Raw genomic sequence first — 25,273 nt, forward strand, 5'->3', positions numbered from 1 at the left:
CACAATATTTTCCATCCCCACTTCTTTGGAGTCTAGAATATAGTCTTTGAAGTGGCAAAAGGAACTAAGGAGCAAGGTTGTAGCAGCATGTGTATGTTCAGGCTTGAATGTTCAATACTGTGAGAAAGAGAACACATCTGCAACCCACGGTAATCAAAGCATTCTAGGGGCTTCCAGCAAAGATGTGTATTAGTTACAGATCCCCCAAATAATACGAAGTGAGCCATTAATACTCAGTGAATAGTACAGTATACTCTTTTAGTCAGTGAGGTAATAATTCCATTGAAAGCAAAAGGACGGGACATTACTGCCTTTTATTTCTCATTAATATAAATGTAGACAAAAGATTCTCTGTGAAGCTGCCAAAGCTGTATTGGTTAAGGAAAAACATGATTCTGCTTTTATCTGTAGGATTATGTGTGCATGGTAAAACTTCTTAATCTTGGCATTTTATGAGAACCTCTTTCTTTCAGTATTCCCTGAAACTGGAGAAAGGAGATTACACTATTCGGTTACAAATCCGTCATGAACAGAACAGTGAACTGGATCGCATCAAAGACCTTCCATTTGTTGTTTCTCACAGGTTGTCTAATACTTTGAGCTTAGATATTTATGAAAACCATAGCCTTGCTCTCTTAGGAAAGAAGAAATCAAACAGTTTGACATTGCCACCAAAACACAGTCATCCATTCTTTGTTACATCTCTGCCTGATGACAAGTAAGTTGATGTTGCCTATTTTCCGGTGTAGATTTAACCAGCTGCCTCTATAAATCCAACTAAAATGATACCCATCAATATGATACATATCTTTCTAGCATTTGTAGTTTCACATTGTAAACTGATTAACAAAATGTGACTTAAGTGTTGCTGTTTGACCGTTTCGAGTTCTTTATATGTTTAGTATTAGTGGAACTAAGTCATTTTAGCATATCCTTGTTTGATTATATTTCTGTTTTCCTTTATTTTTTTATTAGAATACCTAAAGGAGCAGGACCAGGATGTTATCTTGTAGGAGCTCTGACATTGTCTAAGACGGAACTTGGAAAGAAAGCTGTGAGTACTCGAAACTAATAAAGGCTCTGTTCTCAAAAGTTCCTATTTCTCTAAATGGGAAATTCTGTGTCTTGATGATGATCATTGTGCCTTATTTTCTTAATCTTCCTGTTAAGAGAGTGTTCAGTGTAGTAAGTCAGACACATGGGTTTTTGTAAAATCAGTTGTCTTAGTGTAAACTTAATTCTGAATATTTAAAATGTAATCTTGCAATTTAATTTGAAATTATACCATGTAAATCGTAAGTGTCCAAAAATTATTTTAAACTGTGCGGGGGCATTTTGAAGTGCTGTAGAGGCAACTGCTTTTTTTTTCACTTACGGCAGACTTGGAAGAATGGGGTTCTTTGTGTAATTGTCTACCTGAATGTCATTGTTTAATGTACAATACTACTTCATGTGTTTTTTTGCTTTTGCATGTTGCTTCTCTAGTCACTTACGTGGTACACTTCCTTACTCGCGTGCATGCAGTTTCCAGCAAAAAAACCACAAAATAAATGTGCCTTTTGACACTTACTTACATTTTACTTTTAAAACTTAGGAGACATCTATTTAGTAGACTGTAATGCTGGGGCAGGATTTCTTACCTGCTGCAGACTTCTGATGTTGTCAACCACTAATACAGCTGTGTGCGCCAATGTAATGACATAAGATTTCTTTTCTACCTCCTTATGTCATAATGGAAAAGCTGTACCTCCTTGGTCAGTATGTAGAGACCTAGAAACTTGATTTCCTGACTTGAATGAATTTTCAGTCTGATTCTAGCTATAAAAGCCAAATCAGTCTTCCAGTTTATTCACTTAGTGCTAAGTTTAGGAAGGATTCCCTCAGATACTCCAGTATTTTTTAAGTTGGTTATTGCTAAGATTAAATCAGCATTGGGTAGTGTTTATAAATGTCAATATTTACAGAGTTAGAGTCCATATAAAAGATTCTCTTGCCTTAAAAACTACTGATTTCCCCCCCCCCCCCCAATAGAGAGCTCTCTATTCCCATGGAAAATGTCTAATGTTTTCTATGCAGTCATATATTGAGACATAGGAAATCTTGTTTAGCAGGCCAAGAAATAATTTCAAGCAGGTTAGATTAAATGTATTTGATTTGTGACATATTATGGAGACAACATAATGTATTAAACATAGGTACATATAATACTACAGGCTAGGTAACAATTTACAAGAAAATGGAACGTTTGTATTTAGGAAGCCGTACTTTTTTTTGGGCCAGAAAAACTTGAGAAACCCACTAATCCAGCATGTTAAACTTTTAGTTTGGCTTATATTTACTTGTATGTACAGTAAATTCACAGCAAGATCGGAAGTTTATTGCTGTTTTGATGAACATATAACTGTAATGATAGTATAAGATATTTTCCGTTTCATCTGAAATTCAGCAGAACAATTTGTTGTAATTCTTGGCTAGGCTATTTTACATCAAATTAAATAACCATTAGGTACAGTCATTTCTAGAGTGGAAACCACTGGAGATGCAGTAGTTATTGCTTATCAAGTCAGTTTCCCTGAAGATGGTTCAAGAGAAACATAGAGCTCATTGAGCAAACTTTTCACCTCAGATTCTTTACACAATCACGCACTTGTGTATCATGTTATGGGAACAGTTTGTTGGATAAGTGCCATCAATAGTGTCACATTCTTGCTGCTGCCATCAGTGAACATCACTATGCACCAAGTGACAGAAGGGAGGAATAGGCAACAGTGTTATTCTAGTCCACTAAGTGTGAACTGAAAAAAAAAAAAAAAATGCAGTAGTATTTTTGTACATTAATTCTATTTAAGTATTATAAAATGGAACAGTACCACTCAATTTCAGTTTTAATCTAAAACTCAATTGTGTTGTATTCTAAAATTCATTTTGCCATTGTTCATTGCGCTAGTGGTTAACAACACTTCTGTCTTACTAGGAACAACAAACTGTATACACAAAAATGCATTGTTTTTTAATTTAAAAGACATTAAAATATTTGTATGCTTTAAGAGCATGTTTTGATCGCAGACCTGGCACTTCAGTAGTTTGAGCTGTCTAGGTTGAAAATAAACCATAATCATACAGAGAAGGTGTCTCCATCCTGTGTAGTGTGTGCATGTTTTCTTACGGTATGTTGTTCTAACTCCCAGGGGCAGTCTGCAGCAAAACGACAAGGAAAATTTAAAAAGGTACTGAATGTCAGTTTTTGGAAAAGATATGCTTAAGTCTTTTTTTGCATATGACTTAGAGAATTTTTCTATTAGTATTATACTTAATTTTTCATTGTCTCCCTCAGCTGCCTTCTCTTATGTCATCTTGAGTTATCCACTTCATGCCTTAAGCAACACCTGCTGTTAGACCAACAAAACATTACTGTAATACCAAGTAATTGAGTGGCACTTGAGCACCCAGATACTTCTGTGATAGTGCCTTAAAAATGCATGTGTTGTAATGAGTCATTCTGTAGCTCCTTTTCTTTATTATATTCTCCCCCAGTTTCTCTCTCTCTCTGAAGTGCTTGGAGTCGAGATTTTCCATGGCAAATATTTTGCCTTTCATCTGGTCTCTTAGTGAATGCACTGAAAATTGAACTTAAGGTTTATGATATAAAGCATGGTATCCAATCCCTCCTCACCACCAACTGGACGTATTTCTTTGAGGCTTAGTTGTACTGAAACATAGACTGGATGTAGCACTAGAAAACATACTTTAGCAAACAACACTGCTTTTGCAGGGGGATGGACTAAATGACCTAATAGACTTTTCCATCTCTAGCTTCTGTGATCCTCTTAAACAAAGCATAGCCATAGCTCAATGTAGAATAATTTAATTTTGGCATAAAGTCAGCCTGTTCATGGAATGGTAGAAATCATAATTGGAGCAGGTGGTATAATCTACAGAAAACTGTCATTTTCCTATCTAGTATCCTTCATGTAAATAAATTAATTGATAAAGTAACATTGGAATGTACAAGTGTTTTCAATAAAATGAGCATTTTATCATTCTGTAGTACGTATTGTAACATTCTGCCAGCAGATGGGCAGTTGAAAACAAAGGAAAATGATAAGCCTTTTTAAAAAGGGCTGTGTCATTCACTTCAGTTCTTTCCTGTCTCCCAGCAGATGTAGGTTACTTATGTTTGGCTAGCTTGTTTTCCCACCCTTTCTGCTGCCTCTTCTAAAGTGACATGATTACTTTGCCTCCTATTTTCTTTCCTCTCTGTGAAGTCTGTTTCCAGGCTCTGGAAGGAAATCACACCTACTTGCATATCTCTACCTTTCACTAATCTGATGGGTCGGAGTTTTGACTGGGGAGGAGAAGGAGGATGTGGGTCATGGAAGTTACCAGCTCCATGCAGTATATTCTACACCTTTGCTGTATAAGCTGAGAGCCTATAAGGTTGAGAGGCTGCTATCTTTGTTGGTCTTGGTATGGATATATCAATACAAGGAGAAGGTCAGACTGTCAAAGAAGAACTTTGATGCAGACTGCTGCCATTTTCCTGTGTTCACTTTTGTATCATCTCTAGAATTAACTATAACTCATTTAGAAAGACTATAAAAATGCCCACGTAAATGCATTCTTTTCCTGAAGGGTAGGATGTGTTGATCCCACTAATTGTGAATCCACAATAAAGGAGCTTATATAGTACCTATTCATAAAACCATTCAGGGTGTATTGGATATTAATGTCAGGTTTCAGAGTAACAGCCGTGTTAGTCTGTATTTGCAAAAAGAAAAGGAGTACTTGTGGCACCTTAGAGACTAACCAATTTATTTGAGCATAAGCTTTCGTGAGCTACAGCTCACTTCATCGGATGCATACTGTGGAAAGTGTAGAAGATCTTTTTATATACACACAAAGCATGAAAAAATACCTCCTCCCACCCCACTCTCCTGCTGATAATAGCTTATCTAAAGGGATCACTCTCCGAGAGTGGGTTTGTGTGTGTGTGGGGGGGGGGGGGTGAGAAAACCTGGATTTGTGCTGGAAATGGCCCAACTTTGATTATCATACACATTGTAAGGAGAGTGATCACTTTAGATAAGCTATTACCAGCAGGAGAGTAGGGTGGGAGGAGGTATTTTTTCATGCTTTGTGTGTATATAAAAAGATCTTCTACACTTTCCACAGTATGCATCCGATGAAGTGAGCTGTAGCTCACGAAAGCTTATGCTCAGATACATTGGTTAGTCTGTAAGGTGCCACAAGTACTCCTTTTCTTTTTGTGGATATTAATGTGACGCTCTGCTCAGGGCTGCCAGAACAGTAAGCCCCTGTCACCTCACTGCCTTAGCACGAGTGCGTGTTCCTGGAGATTAGACAGTCAGTTCCCTGCCACACCAGCCTGTCCACCTCACCAACATACTCTTTGAGAGTTTCCCAGTCTTAACGTTGTCTTGCAGGTAAAAATCAGTGAAGCAGAGTTCCCCAGAGGTGTGCCTCTGTGGTGTCCAGTCCCTCTCACTGGACACTCACAGAAGTTAAGTTTGCTGTCTCCAACAAAATGGTGTACACTCCAGCCTCTTAAATTAGCTGAGGACTCACTCTGTACTTAAATGTAACAGCACTGAGATGGTTTATAGTAAAACTAAGAATGAATTTATTAGCACAGAACAGAGATTTAAGTGATAATAATTAGAGATAACAAACAGAAAATGGTTACAAACAAAATGAAACATGCTTTCTAGTACCTACAACTTAAGTCTAACAAGTTATGTCTTTGGCTAAAGAACTTACTTACAGCATCTTCAGCCCTTCCTGGTAGGAGGATCCAACATTCTCAGAATCAGAAAGTGCTGTCCCCTAAGTAATGGGCACCTACGGGGTACCTCCTTTTTATAGTCCAGTAAACCTTTGAAATGTATTCTTTGGAAAATAAACCCTGACAAAGTTTCTCTCCTCTCTTGGTGTGTAGATGCCATACTCTCTTCCTCATCCTCTGGTAAATTTGCTTTTTCAATTAGCGTAATCATTTTGTTTACATTAAATGTAAATGTACTTCCATTGTCTCTGGCGTCACCTTGATCAGTTTACATTGGAGACAGACAAAAAAACATTCCTTTGTCAACGACAAACTTGTTTATCTGTTCTACTTAGGTTGCTTGGTCGGAACATATTTTAGTAACATATTTCTAGCACATGTGTAAAGAATTATGTACGCTAACCATACAAACATCACCCAATAATAACGTGTCACCGGTTTGTATGTGATACAAGACACTGTTTGGCTAAACATTCTAAGTAGAGTGTGTTGGGTGTGCCCTTTGCTAGTTGGCATAAAGGGGCTCTTAAGCTCACAACTAGTCCTTAGTCAGTCCTTTTGATACTTACCATGCCTCCTAAAGTATAAGTTTAATGCTACACTTCTGGCTTCCAGGAAACACTTTCCTATCTTGTGGTAGTGGGCAGAGGCAGGGTGGGGGGAAGGGGATGGCATGCGGGGTCACACGCCACCCCAGCCCCATTTGCCTTTTCCTTGTATTGAGCATGCTCACATGGACTGAGCATATTCAGTAACACTGCTGAAGCCAGCTGCCCTCACTCTGTGCCCCCGCCCCCCATCAGCAAGGATGGGTCATGTCTGGTAGTGGAACTACACTCTGTACAGATGGAATAGTGAGTTCCCATAAGAAGACACAATAGAATGGAAACTGCCCATATAAAAGGTAATATATGCCTTGGGATGTTTGGTTAGGGCTATAGAAGGAGAAGGAGTGCACTTCTGAACAGATAGACCACCTCCTCCTGGAGGTGGCTACTAGTTTACCCTCCAGTGTCACTCAGAACTATATAGCTATAGGCCTGGTCCAGAGACTTTGCTGCCAAGATTCCCTTACATGTTAATCCTCTTCAGAGGTAGCCTGTGTGACACTTTTGGGGGTATCCGGGGTGAATCACTACCTCCTACATACAGTGAGAGACTCATGTCTGTGCCCTCTAGGGGAAACTCTCCCCAACTACTGGTTGCAGGCAATGTGTGAGCACTCTGTTCTGCACTCCATAAGCCCTGTTTGTTCCCAGTGCAGGCTTGCAATTTACGTACCACCGAGTACCCAGTCCCTTATCTTCTGGACATGCACATTATATACTGATCTGCTGCCTCCACAGAAGCAATGCATCCCAGTTCACCGGTTTCATCTTAATTCAGCACTCTTCTTCGTACAAGGCACTTACCTGTGACTATAGTAAAACCAAATTGAAGTTTATTTAACAGAGCTTGAGACAGATTCAAATAAAAGCAAGTATAAGGGTTTGGAAACATAAGGTTATAAGTAAACGAAAAACATGAAAAACACACTATAGGCTATGCTTATTAACAAGATATGGTATTTCTCATCCAATGGTCAGTTGTTACAGCACTTGTCCAGTTCAGAAAGATGGGATCTATCTTTCATGAGACATTCCTGCTGGCAGGGTCTCTTCTTTGTAATGGATAAAGTCGTGTACCCTTTCTGCTTCTGTTATACAGGTAAATTGATGTCTCTTACCTCAGGGATTCCCTATTCAGACACTTTTCTTGGGGTTCTTGTCATTGTAAATCCTCAAGCCTGCACGTGGTCCAGACAGTAAACGTAAGGCTGGCTTCGCGTATGTCCATTGTTCTCAGTGTTGATGGAATTAGCCCTGAGACCCTTCTCACCTCAGGTGATAAGTTTCACTTCAGTCATTTTGAAACCCAATATCCTACATGTTAGTAACTCTAAAATGATTTCTCATACCGACATCGCACAATTGGCTAGTTCTTAGCTTTTGACAGAGACCACCCATGACCCTCTTTGGTGAAATATTGAGATGATGTTTGTATGCAGGGGTAACATACCTGCCTTTGTGTGTCTGTGTCTCAGCCTATGAATAATCCCACATGACATTTTGCTGCAATAGGGAACCACTTACAAAGTCCCAGTGTTTTTAGGCAGAAATGCTTGGGATTCCCATTTTCCAAGCCATGATAACAAACACTCATTTTCTGGCTGCTTCAGGACATGCTGTAGTAAGAGAGATCAGTCTGCTGTGCTTCAGAAGCATTTTTGCCGGAAGTGTCAAGGGTCTACAAGAACCCATCAGAAGGTGGCTGTAGGTTCACTTATATGTAGACCTGCTACATTTCTAGTCTGTGTGCCTTAAACACTGTTTCTCTAAGCTGCTCTATCAAGTTTCCATCAAGGCATTGCAAAACCCCTCTACTCCAGGAGACTTGCTTAAATGATCCATTCTGGAGCAGTCTCCCAAGTCTTACTCCAAAAGGCAGATTCAAGAGACTTATTATCTCTACTCTGTTTTCCTCGGACAGCTTGTGTTTCATATGTTTTTTAAGACTAGGAATTTCTTCCTCTCAGTCCAGTTAAGCTTTATGGAGGCCCTTTGCTTTGTGATCCAAGTGGCCAGTCTGAGGGCATTCCTGTGGTTCTGGATGTGTAAAACACCTGTTTGCATAGTCCCATTTGTGTGGACCACCAGAGATTACTTAGACTTTGTTCAGAGTTGCTACTGGCAGTTTAAATGCTTGTATTTCTCCTGTCGACAGCTTCTAAGTGTTTCCCAGTGTCATTGTGGCTATAGCAGCCAGCCTTCCTGAAGGAGGTATTCTTTGTCTACTTATACCTTCACTACAGAAATTACTCAGGGTATGTCTACACTGAAAACGTGATAGCGGAACAGCTGTAGTTCACTGTCTATGCTGATGGCTGGGGTTTTCTCATCGGTGTAAGTAATCCACCTCCCTGACAGGTGGTAGCTAGGTTAACAGAAGAATTCTTCCATCCACCTAGCACTGTCTACATTGGGATAGGTTGGCTTAGCTACGTCTCTCAGGCATATCGATTTTTCACACCCCGAGAGATGTAGCTGTGCTGATGTAAGTTCCCAGTGAAGACAAGCTTTGAAACTCATGCTTTGAGCAGGGTTCTAATCCTTAGTGGAGAAGTGAAGAAGGGCAGTATGCTCACTATTTCACCCTCTCCCTGAAAGCCTGAGGGATGAGATTGGATGCAAAGTAGAAAAGGATGTCCTCAGTATGGGTTCCACTCTAACTGTAGCTTCACAGCCACTATTTTTCTCCATTCAGGGCTTTTTCTGTCTTGCTTTTCAGCAAACCCAGACTTACCGGCCTCCTTTCTCTGGTGGCTGCAGGACCTAAAGATCCACCAAAGCTTGCTCTTAGAGGTGGCCTCAGGTTGACCGTGGTCACAACAGATGAGTGTCTGGGGTTGAGCCCACCATAAAGGGGTTCAGGGCTGCTGGTCCCCAGCAGAGAGATTCCTGCCAGTCAGCTGTGAGAGGAGTAAACTGGTTTTACACCATATAAGTTCTTCCACATGTCCTGACCCAAAGGACAAAGTATTCAGTATCCTAACAGAACCCAAATTGCAATTGTTTATATCAGCAGCTTTGGGTACATGGAGTTGGAATGAAAATGGAAGCCCACTGATTTTTCCTTTTGGCAGTGAGAGAGCTGTTCTAGTAAGCCACTCACGTTATGGGCTTTTTAGCGATAGGGCATAATGTCTGAGCTGTACTTGGAATAATCAGGAGAAATGGAATCTATATGTCTCTCATATGTGTTCTCATCTAAAAGCAAGGGATGCACAAACTGGTTTTAAATGGCCATCTGAGTAAACAGAAGTCTCGACCAGAGATTCCTAAACTTGTATTTGCCGCATCCCCCTTCAAAGTTTCATGTCCCACGCATGACCCTTCTTTGTTTCCCTTCTCTCTCCTCCCCGGTCCTTCCCAGCCCTCTTGCTCTCACTCTCCCAGCCAGCCCTTCTCTCTGCAGCAGGCTGCATCTGCTGGCTCCAGGCGCTTCCTCTGCTGGCCAGACCCCACTCCCTTGTTGCCTGCTGCCATCATCCCAGCATCCAGGGCATACGTGGGGTGAGGTGGAGGGCCAGGGCTGGGCTCTCAAACCCTTCATCCATTGCTTTCCTTTGTGCACTAGCTGCCTTCGCCACTGCTTCTGCTGCTCGGAAATAGCAAGACACTATTGTTCTGCTTCGCATGAGGTCCTCACTCTCTCCCTAATAACCTCAGCACACCCCATGCTGTGAAAACCTATGCTCGGAAACAAACTTTTCAAACTTTTTGAGCTGAGGCCCCTCATTTTGAGTTACAATTTTAGGTTGTGCCCCCTCCCCTCTCAGGTTTTCAGGGTGGGGGAAGACAGATGCAATGGTATCTGGAGGGCGGAGCCGGCAGTGGGCACGGAGGCATTGACATTGATCCAGGGGCTGGGTGGTCCACTGAGGTGAGTCGGGGTGGAGGTGGTGCTCCCTCAGTGAGCTGCCCCAAATGTTCCTTCATGCCCTGCCTAGGGGGGCACACCCCACAGTTTGAAAACCTCTGCTTTAGGGAAATGTAGGCAAGGATGTCTTAATGTGTTGGAAGTTTGGCATAGCCTATACCTTTTCCCATCTTCCTGTTTTTGGAGAACTTAGGATAAGAATGGGAAGGAGTGTTTGTGTTTAAATATTTATATTTTCTTTTTCTGAGCCTCTTTTTTACTATTTGCAAATTCAGCTGGTGCCTTTATGAGAAATTGCATACATTCAAATGGCCCAGCGAGAGATCCTGTGCAATGGAAAAATGCAATGTTACATATGTTGCTTGAATTTTAAAGCTGATAATGGCCTTTTTAGTAAGCCAGCTGTATGTGTATGCATGTGCTCATGGAGTATTTCATGTGAAAATTGTAATGGTGAATTAGAATAACCTCATTATATGTAATTATGTGCCTGGCACGTCAGTTATTTTTTATATATATATATATATATATATATATATATAATATGACATGTTGTGAGCACCTCAGTAGAAGTTGTTACAGATGATTATTAGTGAAGATGGTTAAAAAAAATTCCATTGCAAAGATTTTTCCATCAGAATATGTAATTTATTGAAATCAAAATTTCTTCACAAATGTGTCAGTTCTGATTAACTTTTTCTTTGGAAAAAATATCAAATCAAATCTGAAAAGCTTTTGGGCAGGTCTACACTACAGCCGGGATCTGCGCCCTGCGATCGTTCCACTGGCGGTCAATTTAGTGGGTCTAGTGAAGACCCGCCAAATCGACAGCAGATCGCTCTGCAGTTAACCCCTGTATTCTGCCCCGACGAGAAGAGTAAGATAAGTCGATGGGAGAGTTTCTCCCGTCAACCCCCGCGGTGTAGACCCCGCGGTAACTCGACCTAAAGTACGTCAACTCCAGCTACGTTATTTATGTAGCTGGAGTTTGCGTAGCGTAGGTCGACTTACCGCGGTAGTGTAGACATAGCCTTAGTCTAACTAAACAGATATGAGAGGGAAAGTAGACAGATATAAATGAGAAAAGAGAATGAGACTAAAAAAACATATGTGACATGAAGCTGACATCTGACCTCCACTTTAATTTTTGTTGCGTGTTGGGGAAAAAAAGTGGTGGAATAAGTGGTTAAATCTTAATACTATTTTAATGTTATCTGTGTGCTGTCATAATTAAATTTGGTGACACTTCTATTATAATCCTTGTTTAAGGGTAATGTAATACAGGTATAAATATTTTTCATCAGCATCAAATTTGGCACAGAGGGCATCAGGTCAGGAGTACATTTTTCTTCAAGCATTTAGCTGCCATGGTTATGTTACAGAAAATCTTAAGATGAGGCAGATCTGAAAAAGTGTGAATGTCTGCTATGACTCAAAAATAAGATGTTTGGTTTGTATCTGATACAACTCAATTTCTTCCACTTGTACCAAATTTAGCAAACAATTGTGGTTAAGTTCCACTCCACAGTTGTCCATATTTTGATGGCAAGTGAAGTAATTCTTGTATGTATACAGTTTGTAGTTCTGTAAAAACACTTTGAGGCTTACCGACTCTAGTTGCACATCATATACATAATTTCATAAATTGTAATATTGCTTAATTTGCCATGAGAGATGAGAATAGCTGTGACATTTAACTCTGAGAGTAAGTGCTACACACTGAGAGATTTCCTTTATGAAGGTCATTTTTCTGTAGATAGCAATATATTAAATGTCTAAATTCAGTTATGCACTATACCATAGTAACTCAGTTGCTATGGTATAACATAATTAAAAAACAAAACAAAAACCTTTTTATATAAACATTTGTTTTTTGGTGGCCCACAAATTGGCTGGGGACCCCACCTTAATCTGCCACTGGCCTTGACTAGCAGCTAGGAACCCCCAGCACCTACCCACCTCACCTTTGGGAACCTCCTCTAGCCCAGCCTGAAGGCAGCACAGAAGTGAGGGTGGCAATCTTGGGACCCCCTCCCCACAACAACTTTGCAAACCTCCCCTCTCCTCCCATGATCCCATTTTGGGTCAGGACCCCTACGGTTAGAACACTATGAAATTTCAGATGTAAACATCTGAAATCGTGAAATTGACCAATTTTAAATCCCTCTGGCCATGAAATTGACCAAAATGGACGATGATTTGGTAGGGCCCTAATTATCTATCTATATAGCAATCAGATATGAAGCTTTTGAGCTACATGATGTGTTTAGCACAAGCTTAGTATGATAATGTAGTGAGTCTGTACACTCAGATTTAATGTTCTTTTTAGGGGGAGCTGGTTTAGATACTGTAACATTGTTAAATGCAAAAAATTGATAGCGTGTACTGTAATGTACATTAGATGGTCTGTGGCAAAACCTGACACTGATTTACTCAGGAGTGATGGGATTTAAATTATAGGAGAAAAATGTGTGTATCAAAACAGCTGTTTGTTGATGTCAACATTGATCCTTTCAGTTGAGATTTTTTTCCACACCTTGATGACTGTATGTAGCAGGTTGGGTCTGGAGATTGATATATCTCCATAAACCACATTATAGTAGTCTTCCTTTATTTGAACACAGAAAATAATTCAAAAATGTTACTGTTCAGCTTTTTATCTGAATATGAGTACACCATAGGCTAAGCTGCAAAGTCCTCTAGTAGCAGCTTGGAAGAAATTGCAGTGGTTCAAGAGGGATGTACTTATGTATTTTATGGCATGTTGATGACTTTACTAATATAACATTTTGTTAAGAATTACCAAAAAAAATCTGATTCACTCACACGTTTTGTCCCCAAACTTTAAAAGACAGGAGCTTTACCTAACTTTATCTTTACCTTTTTACCCAATTTACCTGCTTTCCTGAAGACCATCTCCTTAACTCCCTTTAACAGTATGTGAATACAAAAATGTTAAGCTTTGTCACCTTGGTAAAGAAAATAGAGCTACTTTAAGGCACACTGAGGCCATGTGATGGCTAAAGCCATGTTAAAAGGGTGTACCTGCCCTGTAGCCTTCCTTGTTGGCCAGCATGGCTTGGCTGCACCCTACCTCAATTTCCCCTTTCACTGAAGGCCCTTTAAGTTCACACAGTCCAGATATTCAAATATTCCCCCTCTGGGGTCTAGTTTATTAAGTCCTGCACAAAGTCTTTCAAAATAGAGGTCAAACCTACGAAGTCTTCACCTCAGTTTCAGCTAAGCCCAGCTCCTCCCCCCAAGGGAGACTGTCCTCTCTCTTTAAAATTCATTCCTTTTGCCCAATCTCAAGCTGGTGCAGCCCATCCTCCCTGAGAGTATGCCTTCCTGCTCTCCCAGCACCTCTTGTCTGGAGCTTGGCCCTTCTCCATGGGCCTTCCTTGCAGATGTCTCCCACCCTGCTGACTCAGGGCCCTGCAGGAGCCTTCTTCCTCCTTGCAATGTCTGCAGGCACCTTCCAAACCATCTCCAGCTGTCTCCACCTTTATAAGATCCAGGTGCCCTCCCTTAAGCCCAGGTGGGCAGCCTGTAATCCGTCCAGGGGCACTGGACCCTGCTTCCTTTCTTGCAGGGGCCAGTCACCTTGTGACAAGCCCATTTCTGAAAACTTGGAAGAAACCCTGGGGAGGTGGGAAATTGGGTGCGTCTCCAGAGAAACTTGAACCATTCTGAGGTTCTGAAGACTAATCCTTTGCTCTCAGGATCTAGTGTCCAAGCATGTAACTGCTAGCTATCATTTAGCTCTTTTTGCATTTTAAGATAAAGGAATAGCAACATATTCCATTCCATCAAGTAGCTGATGAGGTTTTTTTTCTACCACTAGGATGTAATTACTGTTCATTACCATCTGATACCATCACCAACAAAGACTAAGAATGGCAGCAAGGAGAAAGAAAGGGAACCAGAAAAAGAAAAAGACATAAAGGAGGAATTTGCTGAAGCTTTAAGAGACCTGAAGATACAATGGATGACTAAGTATGTCTTTTTAGTTTCCATAACAGGTCACAGCATAACTTTTTTATATTTTATTAATACTATACTTTATAGAAGAAATGGAAGTTTGAGTACCAGGATAATTTAAACTTGTGATATCAGAAGAGCAGTCTCTCACTGTTGCACTGCCTCCTGATTAGAATATGTAGATGCAGCATATTCATTTAATCTATCTTTTTGTCTAGGCTGGATACCAGTGACATGTATAATGAATTGAAAGAAGCCTTTCCTAATCATCTTCCCTTGTATGTTGCAAGACTCCATCAGCTGGATTCTGAAAAGGTGAGTTCTGTTTTTTTAATTTAATATTTGTTTCACTACATCTTGCCTTGAGATAGGAGATTAAATCTGAAGATTTCTTCTTTACTGTTCTTCACAGATGCCTCGACTTGAAGTGACTGCTCTGGCTATACTGAGTGCAGTGAGCTAGAAACTTTTAACTTACTCAGAATCAAAAGCATTTACCATTGCACAAACCAGTGCATTTTTACAAGGCTATAAATGTGAATGCTTAGCATCTCTTTCATTGTTCCCAGCATATCAGAGAAACAGCTTGATTGGTTTATTGGTTGTTTGTGGGAAAAATTACTGAGGTAAAGAAAAAGTAAAGAAAAATGGGTTTTCTATCTAGCTCTGAAAGGAGTGAGAAGTCCATGGTTGCCTCTTCGTTGCAGGAGTGAATTTCATAGTTTAGTTTTTTCTACTGTTAAAACTCTGTCTTCTCCATTCATGAACTTCTCATGATGACTGACACTTTCATGTTTCCAGTGCAATGTGGCTGATGTGTGGGAGATAAGGATCATGGAGAAAAGCAATCTCTTGGGTAGCTAGGATCAATCCCAGTGACCTTTACTTGGGGAAGCATTTCAGAAACCAGAGCACTGGGGTCAGATCAGTGTGACCAGTGTAGCTAACTACACAGGTTGGTGCATTTTGTGCCAGATGTAGGTTTTTCAGTCTCCATGGCTTTATTTCTACATATGAGTTGCTATAATCAAGCTTGGAGTTTGTGAATGCAAGGATCAGTATGGACAGGTTAGTGTCTAACGTTGAACTCTTTAAAAAGAGAAAGTGTTTCAGTCCTGCTGCCTTGTTGCAGATATTTGAAGTATATCAAAGCACTTCTGTATTTGTATACTTTTCAAAGTAAATGCTCAATCTATAGCCTTTTATATGAAAGGGTTTTGTTTTTGTTTTACTCTAGGGAGGCTTACAAAGTACTGAACTCAGTATTTGTAGCTCTAGCTTCTTGGAGAGCTCCTCAGATGGCACCTTCTCCCCTTGAATAGCCATTCAGATGGATACAGTTGGAACCTGTTACATCATTTGATACTGATTGAAAGATGGAGAGGGATTCCCTCCTTCTGGTTGCCAGCACAGCCGAGCAAAGTTTTTTTTCCCAGTCTCTCACTGATTATATCTTAGTCCCAAGATTTAGTACGATGTAAGGGTAGGGTGACTTCTTGTTAATTCCATCTTCTGGGAATGGACCATCTAGCAATGGGTTGGCTTAATGGTGACTTGCATTGCTTTCGGAGATCTAATCCAAAGGTCAATGACCTTAGCCATAAACTATAAAGCCCTTACAGATGGTTTCTTCATGAGATAGACTAACTGTTCTTGAGGTGGAGGGTCTGCTCACATGTCTTTCAGGTGAATAAGCACTTACCCTCCATTTTCAAAGGTAGACTGCTCAGGTCCTTAGCAGATGGTGGTCTTGTCCTCTTTCTGTAGCAGACAGCTGTTGCACAAATTCTCTCTGTTCATCTATCTCCTGTTCATCACCATGATAATGTGAGCTCCTAACATTCCACCTTCTTCCTCTTCTTTTGGTTTTAATTCTTTCTTTTGCAGGATGCACTGCCCCAGACTTTATACAAAACTTCAGAAGCCCAATCTCCTTTATGCATAGGAAGCCTGGATTCTGTATCCCTAGCTAGCTTGTCTCAAATCATGATCACCTCTTTGGCTGCTGTCTGTAACCCCATTCTTCTTCATTCTTGTGTCACTAAGATTGTACGGTTGGTCTTGTGGTTTGGCCTTCTGGTTAAGGCACTGTACTGTGACTTGGGATATCTGGGATCAGGCCCCAGATCCCTCACATATCTTGTGTGACGTACTGGGTCTTTGCCATCTATAAAATAAGTACTGACACTTTCATTGTCTGTCTTGCTTTTTTAAATTACAAGCTCCTTGAAGCTGGGATCTCCATCTTACTATCTTAAAATCTTAGAGTTTAAGGTCAGGCGAGACCTAGATCATCATCTGATCTCCTGCACATCAGAGGCCATTAAACCCCTCCAGTTCCCCCTCTATTGAGCCCAATAACCTGGATCAGAGTAAAGTATTACAGCCCTCAGGAGACTAAACTGTTGTTTGCCACAGGCAAAGCATAAGAGGGACTGAGGTCCACCAATGCCCAAGGCCTTGCAATGAACGTCAGGGAAATGATTTGGCAAGATACCCTAATAATCCTAGCAAGTGACCCACACTCCAGGCTGCAGAGGAGGGTGAAAAATCCAAGTTCCCTGCCAATTTGGACTGGGGGAAAAATTGCTTCCCAAACCTGAAAATAGCAATTTGACTCTGAGCATGTGAGCGAGATCCACCAGCCAGATATGAGAGAATTTTCACTACCACTTCAGAGCACCAACCTGCCTGTCCAGTATCCCATCTCCAGCCATGGCAATCTGTGCTTCAGAGGCACAAAACAAACCCAGAGCACCTTGGAGGTGAGGAAAAAATATTTTCCTTCCTGAGCCATGCAGACCACATGAAGCTTGTTGGGGCCTATAGGCATGACTGGAATATAAAAAAAATAGTAAGTTTTTTGTGTCAAGGACTTCTAAAATATGGGGTTTTATGGCACTAAGCACAATATGACCTCAGTCATGTCTAGACTATAGAAATGTAAATAAGTAAATACATTTCAGAAACTATTTGTATTGCCATGTACTTGTGACTTCAGTAACGTTAATAATATAAAGTGTTAAATGGGGTGACTTCGTTTTGCCAGTCTCACATTTTTCTTTTATTCCTTTTCATTCAGGAACGAATGAAAAGGCTCGATGAAATTATTGAAGCTGCAAATACTGTTATCTCGCATATTGATCAAACAGCGTTAGCAGTTTATTTTGCCATGAAGACTGATCCCAGGCCCGATGCAGCTACTATAAAAAAGTACCTAACCAGTAAATACTCCTTCTTGTATCCTATTTCTGAAGTCTATAGATATAATTACCTTTTCTACATACAAGTATTCTAAAGGATTCTGAAAGCTGATCTAGATTTGTTAATATGATGATGAAGTAAAAGTTAATTTTTTGAGGTTCAAGTGGAAACGGTTATTCAAGTCAAGTATTTTTAGAGTTTTGTGTATTTTCTGAAAGCAGAAAGACACTGAAAAACTTAAAATTTTGCTCAGAAGAGGTCAGATAAGATTACAAAAGATGGCTTTCAGATCAGAATTGAGATACATGGGCAAAGCTGTGTGGGAAAGTTTGCACTGTGCTTAGTCTCATCAAGTTAATAAACATTCAGAATAATCAGTGGACTGGTAGTATTTGGCTAGCAAGGCACTCCTTTAGGAATAAGTGTAGGGTTTTGCATGATATGGTGGGACCCTCAAAATTCTTTAAGGATAGTTCCAAGATGCTAGTGAACAGTACCTGTTGTTTGATAAAGCCACTTTGAAGTGCTCACAAGTTTTTATAGAGTGAGTCAGGAAAGAAAGACTGGTAACCATGGCTATATCTGTATTCAAATGTGGTCTTTCTCTGTGGAGTTAGTACACCATAACATTCTTTTGGAGTGTCGGTATTTTTAGTGGAAGGTCCGCACTTCAAAGATGATGATGTATTACATTTTTTTAATTAATCATTTCAAAAGCCCCTTTTATGCTGATCCATTTTGACGGGGGAATAGCAAAGAGCACCTAATTTGAAATATAGGGACTGTGAAAGGAGGTATACATTTGTAGGTTACTTACATATTGACCCTGGTTAATTATATCATTAACCTAGTTGCTTGGAGTGGCTTGTACATAACTCTGTATTGGCTGGATTTAAAAATAATTAATCATTTCCATTCTAAGCATTTCTTGGTAGAGTCAACCAAGAAATGATCTGGTGGTCTTCTAACAACTGAAACTGAGAACCAAATTCAGTGCTGGCTTAAGTGGGTGCAATTCCTTTGAAGTCAATGTCGGCTTACATTAACAGTGGATTGGCCCTCTTTTCATACTACCAAGAACTAATAAAATATATTTCTAGATCCTGACTTCTTGTTAAATTCTTAAAATTTGGTTTGCACTTCTGTTCAAATACCAGAGACAGTTCATTTGCTCCTGAAGCTCTAGGTTTGATTAGAATCTGTATGTTGCATAAATGTATACTATATCCATATATTTTGAGCCAGTTTAGAATTACAGGAAATGGTTTATTTTCAAAAATGCTGTATTTTAATAGGATAGCTGAAAATTGCTTATACTTCTATTGTAAATACAAATCAACAAGTATGTTTAGTTTACTGTGATTTTTAAGGTAAAGTTAAATTATTGGCTCTTGATTGAAAACTAATAGCTGTAAGCTTGTATTTGTGTTCAACTTAATGTAGTGATATGGAAAAACAGAAGTCTACCTTAGTGGATGCCCTTTGTCGGAAAGGAAGCGCACTAGCAGACCAACTTCTCCATCTGCAGGCCCAAGATGGGGCTGTTTCAAGTGATGCTGAAGGTAAAGATGACGATCAAGAGAGCTGCATAGGTGTTCTGTCAGAGACTTTCTGGGAGACAACAAAATGGACTGATCTTTTTGACACCAAGGTAAGAGGACAAGAAGAAATTCTGTATTTTGCACTCTTGTTTTTTCCTAGTCTCTTGTGATGGAATTTAACGCCATCTTTGTGTGTGGCCTCCAGGCATCTCTCCCTTCCACTCCCTAGTTCTGTCCCCATATGTTGTGCCAGCCTCTCTCAAACATTTTTCCTCAGGTGGGATCTCTCCTAGGCTATCAAGTGCAAGGCAAATAAATCTGTCTGCTCTGTATACATATGGGGAAGGTATGGAGCAGTAACTGCAGGCTTTTATTAACAAACTGCTTCATTTATCAAGTTACTAGTTTACTATTCCTTTCAAGGAATAGTTCAGTTGCTGTCCAGTACAGCACTTCTAGCCTTTCAGCAGAACTGTGTACAGCCCCTGTTCTATGCTGGTCATGAGTCCGTAGCATTTTCTAGATTAGGAATGAAAGAAAAGCCTGTGTTCCTTAGCTGTGGCTAAGGGCTGCAATGGGAAAAACCCTCTCTGGAAGTTAAATTACCATTTGGAACCTGCTAGCATTACAGTCCTATTAAGATTCAAGTTCTTATCAGGGTAAGGTCCCTGTGTCCTTCAGCACAGCTGTTTCAAAGGAAACCATCAAATTCCAATAATATATATGATTATGTAACTGATTAGGTTATTACTGATTTCCTTCTTTAACTGGTGTGTTGCTATGCACTGTTAGAATAATTGCTGTGTTTCACATCACACATGGCTATATTTCAGTGGTGAATGAATTTTTCCATGTATTTGTATGAATTTCAGTTAGTACAGCGCTTTGGAATCATTTGAAATGAAAACTGTTGAATAAATCAGAAGAAATGTTATTCCTTTATTACTTCCTGACCCCCGCTGATGATTCAAGCTATAGCCTGATGATTGATTATTTATTCAAGCTAGCTTCTTTGTAGATGTTTTTATTTGTATACGTCTTTCATCTTCCTCGGTTGATTCTTAAGCCACAGTGATGTCCTGTGCTATGCATTAACAACAACATGCTACACAGTTTAACTTTCTTGCCTTTTAATTTCAACCATGCTCTCATATTATGAGAAAGGACACATAACATATTCAGGAGTGTCCAACTGACCTTCTCTATACCATTTATTATTAGAGCTCAGTGGACCATTTTCAGCAAATGAAATTTTGCCAAAACATACTGTTTCATCAAAGCCAAAAATGTTGTGGAGATGTTACTGGTGTTGAGCAAGACGTTGTCGGGAGAAACTGACTGACTTTCTGTGATCGCAAGGGACTAGAGAACTGGGATGGGATGTGGGTGCAACTCCCTGCTCTGTCTGATTCAGAGTGATACCTGGAATGAAAAAGTGAATCAGGCGGAGCAGGGACTTTGAATCTGGGTCTCCATCCCAGGCCAGTGTCCTAACCACTAGTTCTCTCCACACGCAGACATTTAGGTTTCATGTTGACACAATTAAGTTTTCGCAAAAATGTTTGGAGGATTTTTTTTGTTAATTTCAAAGCGCTGAAAGTTTCTGCAAAACAGAATTGTTCTCCTGTCAGCTCTCCACTGTTCCATATAACTCATATTTTCCTCCTTTACAAACTGAATAGTAGTCCTACCCTTTAATACTTCCTCTTATGGAAGAACCTTCCCCCATTTGTAGATATTCTACCTCTTATCAAGTTTTTGCATTTCCTTGGCCCTTTCCTAGTACTTTCTGGTGACCAGAACTGACATACTATTAAAGAGGCACCACCAAATTAAAATCTAAGCTAAATCAAGAGTAGCCTTAACTCTATGCTTTAGAAAAAGTTGTTTGGAAGAAATTTTATGTGAACCACATAGGTGGCATTTATCCACTTAATATTTAGGGATCTGAAGTTATCTGTTTTTAATTTTGTTTCAGGGTCTCCATATTCTCAATTTTAATTATTACTATTCTGATCCATGGGTCACTAATACCATTGTATCGGTATATTTTTATGACATGGAATTTTTATCTCCATTCTACCTGATGGTCTACTCTCTAGGCAGACATTTTTATAATAGTTTAATCTTTAAGTACTACTGTTCCATACATACGACGTAAACGGTCTTTTTCTATATAGTTTGTGGGAAGGAAAATAATTTCTTACTGATTTTTCTTATCTGACCGTATTTCAGAAATCCAAGTTACATTTGGGCCTTTTAGTGACAGGTATGGTAGCTTATTTGTTGTCATGCATTCCTCTTCTCCTGTCTAGCTAATAAGGATGGTCAAGGGCATAGTGTTTACTGCTCCACCTACTGGGAAGCAAAGGGGTGGGTGGGAGGATGAGTGGGGGTAGATGATGTAAGTATTTAAAAAAAATTGCCTTCCTATCAGTTTTCAGAGTAACAGCCGTGTTAGTCTGTATTCGCAAAAAGAAAAGGAGTAATTGTGGCACCTTAGAGACTAACCAATTTATTTGAGCATAAGCTTTCGTGAGCTACAGCTCACTTCATCGGATGCATACTGTGGAAAGTGTAGAAGATCTTTTTATATACACACAAAGCATGAAAAAATACCTCCTCCCACCCCACTCTCCTGCTGGTAATAGCTTATCTAAAGTGATCACTCTCCTTACAATGTATATGATAATCAAGGTGGGCCATTTCCAGCACAAATCCAGGGTTTAACAAGAACGTCTGGGGGGGGGGGGGGGGGTAGGAAAAAACAAGGGGAAATAGGTTACCTTGCATAATGACTTAGCCACTCCCAGTCTCTATTCAAGCCTAAGTTAATTGTATCCAATTTGCAAATGAATTCCAATTCAATAGTTTCTCGCTGGAGTCTGGATTTGAAGTTTTTTTGTTTTAATGTAGCAACTTTCATGTCTGTAATCGCGTGACCAGAGAGATTGAAGTGTTCTCCGACTCGTTTATGAATGTTATAATTCTTGACATCTGATTTGTGTCCTTTGTGTGTATATAAAAAGATCTTCTACACTTTCCACAGTATACATCCGATGAAGTGAGCTGTAGCTCACGAAAGCTTATGCTCAAATAAATTGGTTAGTCTCTAAGGTGCCACAAGTACTCCTTTTCTTCTTCCTATCAGTGTTCCCTCTAATTCTCCCTCCCTCTCCCCCCCCCCCCCCCATGTGCGGAATTAATTTGGTGGTCTGTGACACATCACCTCCATATTGGTGCACATAACAAAATTCATGTGGTGGGGGTGGGGCTGAGGGGTTTGCAGTGTGGGAGGGGACTTGGGGCTGGGGCAGAGGGTTTTGGGGTGGGGCAGAAGGTTTTGGGGTGGGGGTGGGCACTCTGGGGTGGGCTGGGGATGAGGGGTTTAGGTGCAGGCTGCCCTGGGGCTGTGACGGGGAGAGAGGACTCCCCGCAGCTCTCTCTCCCCACAGCAGCACCTGGGCTGGGCGGGAAGAGACGCCTCTCCCATGGCCCCACTCTGGCCTGGACCTGCCGCGGCCGTGTGAGAGGTGCTCGTCCCTGAACCGCAACACGCTGCGGCCCAGCGCGTTAAGTGACTCCCTGGCTATTGCCTGGGTGAGCCGGGGAGCATGCTGAGGGATCCCAAGAGATGCAGACCACAATATAGGACCTGCCATTGGAGGGTTCGGGGCTCTTTTCAGAGCTAACTGAGTCTAGGCTCCATGGGCTCATGGAGCCACCCTCTGCTGAGCCAGCCTCTGCTCCTGTTAATTTCATTGTGGGCACGATTTGGTTGGCAAGTTGTGCCCTCATTGGAAAGGATGTGCTTTTGAATATCTGGCCCAGTGTGTGTACAGTTTCTGTTACCCTGAACAAAGGTAACCAAAGCCACAGCCAAACTTTGAAGTGGCAATCCACTGCCAACTAGATATAGTTTGCAGCCACTTCAAATAAGCAGAGGGACTACCCCTCAGTAGTCCAGGAAGCTGTTCCGCACTTCTCCTCTTCTGGTGCAGTCTAGGTCCTGGGGGGCTCCCAAGTCTGGCTCCTACAGGAGGAAGGACAAGGATAAAGGGCCTGAGAGATGCTACCTGTCCTCTTCCCGCCCAGCTACCCAACCTGACCCTCCCAGAAGTCAGTCATTTTGAGGGTGCGCTCGAGGACGGCGCCCCAGCCAAGGTACTGGATCTAACCCTCCCTTTCTTCAACCGCCTCTGTCCTTTTTCAGTTGGCTTGGTCCTGCGTCACCTTAGACCACAGGGTGCTAGATACTGTTTCTTCGGATTACACGCTGCAGTTTGCAGCCGAACATCCCTCCCATTCCCCTTCCCCGTCCCTCTTCAGGGACCCTTCTCATGAGCAACTCCTCATTCAGGAGGTCGAAAACCTCCTTCGCCTGGGGGCAGTGGAAAAGATTCCTCAGATCATGGAAGGCAGAGGATTCTACTCCCGCTGTTTCCTAATTCCAAAGGCAAAAGGGGGCCTCAGACCCATCCTAGACCTACTTTGCCTCAACAAGTACCTCCAGAAGTTGAAGTTTTGCATGGTTCTTTCTTTCTTTCTTCACTCAGCGCACGGTTAACCTGTGGAACTCCTTGCCTGAGGAGGTTGTGAAGCCTAGGACTATAACAGGGTTTAAAAGAGAACTGGATAAATTCATGGAGGTTAAGTCCATTAATGGCTGTTAGCCAGGATGGGTAAGGAATGGTGTTCCTAGCCTCTGTTTGTCAGAGGGTGGAGATGGATGGCAGGAGAGAGATCACTAGATCATTATCTGTTAGGTTCACTCCCTCTGGGGCACCTGGCATGGGCCACTGTCGGTAGACAGGATACTGGGCTGGATGGACCTTTGGTCTGACCCAGTATGGCCATTCTTATGGTTTTTGTTTCTTATGTCTCCCTGGTCTCCATCATCCCCTCCCTGGATCCAGGAGACTGGTACGCCGCTCTCAATTTAGAGGATGCTTACTTCCATATTTCTATCTTCCTGGGGCACTGGCGCTTCCTCCGCTTCGTGTTGAGCTGGCGCCATTTCCAGTTTACGGCAATACCCTTTGGTCTTTCATCGGCCTCAAGGGTATTCACAAAATGTATAGTGCCACTGGCTGCTTACCTGAGACATGGGAGAGTCCAAATATACCCGTGCCTAGATGACTGGTTGATAAGGGGCCGGTCTCCAGGTCTGGTGCAGAGGTATCTGAACCTGGTTTGTTCCACCTGTTGCAACCTGGGGTTGATAATAAACAAGACAAAGTCAACCTTAACCCCGGTGCAGCACATAGAGTTCATCGGAGTGGTCCTTGACTCTACTCGGGCCAGGGCCCTCCTCCCCAAGGCTCGGTTCCAGGCCATGGCAGACCTCATTGTGGGCCTGCGGGCCCACCCGCTCACCACGGCCCGTACGTGCCTGAGGCTAGTAGGCCACATGGCAGCATGTACTTATGTGGTCTGACACACATGACTCCACCGCAGACTTCTTCTGGCGTGGTTAGTGTCAGTCTGTGTCCCCAACTGGCACAGCCTGGGCTGGGTGGTCAGAATTCTGGACAGCGTACTTGTGTCCCTCATCTAGTGGCAGGATCCCGCGTAGGTGTTGGAAGGGATTATCTTCGTGGCCCCGTCCTCGTCAGTGACTCTTGTCTCCAGCGTCTTGTACCTGGGCTGGGGAGCCCACTGTGGCGATCTCAACACTCAAGACTGTTGGTCCAGTCACAATCGTTCCCTTCATATCAGTGTCAGGGAACTCAGGGTGATTCGACTGGCCTGCCAGGCCTTTTTACCTCATATGCAAGATGCTGTGGTCCAGATCCTGACAACAACATGGCTACGGTTTTCTATATCAACAGGCAGGGCAGAGCCAGGTAGTTGGCACTTTGCCAGGAAGCCCTCTGGCTCTGGGATTTCTGCCTACAGTATAATATCCATCTTGTAGGCACTCCCCTTCTGGCGTCCAAGAACACATTGTCATATCGCCTCAGCAGGACATTCTCATCTCACCACGAGTGGTCCCTTCATCTGGAGGTGGTCTGCTCCATCTTCCACAGTGGTGAACTCCTTGGACTTGTTTGCGTCCAGGAAGAACAGGAAGTGCCACATCTTCTGCTCGATTGGGGGCATGGACAGAGGAGCCCTGTCCAACGCCTTTCTGCTCCCGTGGTCAGGGGCTCTGGTGTACGCGTTCCCTCTGGTACTGTTGCTGAGGGTCCTCATGAAGATCAAATAGGACAGCAAGAATCAGCCTCATAGCACCAGTGTGGCTGTGCCAACACAAGTTCAGCAC

General features: G+C 41.7%; 1 protein-coding gene across 4 annotated transcripts in view; it reads left to right on the forward strand.

Moving 5' to 3' along the window:
• TPP2 (tripeptidyl peptidase 2) overlaps window positions 1-25,273 on the forward strand; it is an 80,680-nt gene that overhangs the window by 49,677 nt on the left and 5,730 nt on the right. Inside the window, exons 22-28 of one of the 4 annotated variants that reach the window (XM_007066240.4) lie at window positions 474-718; window positions 976-1,054; window positions 3,189-3,227; window positions 14,127-14,278; window positions 14,482-14,578; window positions 17,346-17,476; window positions 18,911-19,118. In XM_007066240.4, the coding sequence (XP_007066302.2) occupies window positions 474-718; window positions 976-1,054; window positions 3,189-3,227; window positions 14,127-14,278; window positions 14,482-14,578; window positions 17,346-17,476; window positions 18,911-19,118 (951 nt within the window). Of the gene's footprint in view, window positions 1-473; window positions 719-975; window positions 1,055-3,188; window positions 3,228-14,126; window positions 14,279-14,481; window positions 14,579-14,675; window positions 17,291-17,345; window positions 17,488-18,910; window positions 19,119-25,273 lie in introns of those variants that run through there. The other 3 variants (XM_037896462.2, XM_037896468.2, XM_037896460.2) reach the window with 3 other exon arrangements.

Source organism: Chelonia mydas, chromosome 1 (genome assembly GCF_015237465.2).
Source record: "Chelonia mydas isolate rCheMyd1 chromosome 1, rCheMyd1.pri.v2, whole genome shotgun sequence".
In the NCBI taxonomy this organism is placed as follows: Eukaryota; Metazoa; Chordata; order Testudines; family Cheloniidae; genus Chelonia; species Chelonia mydas.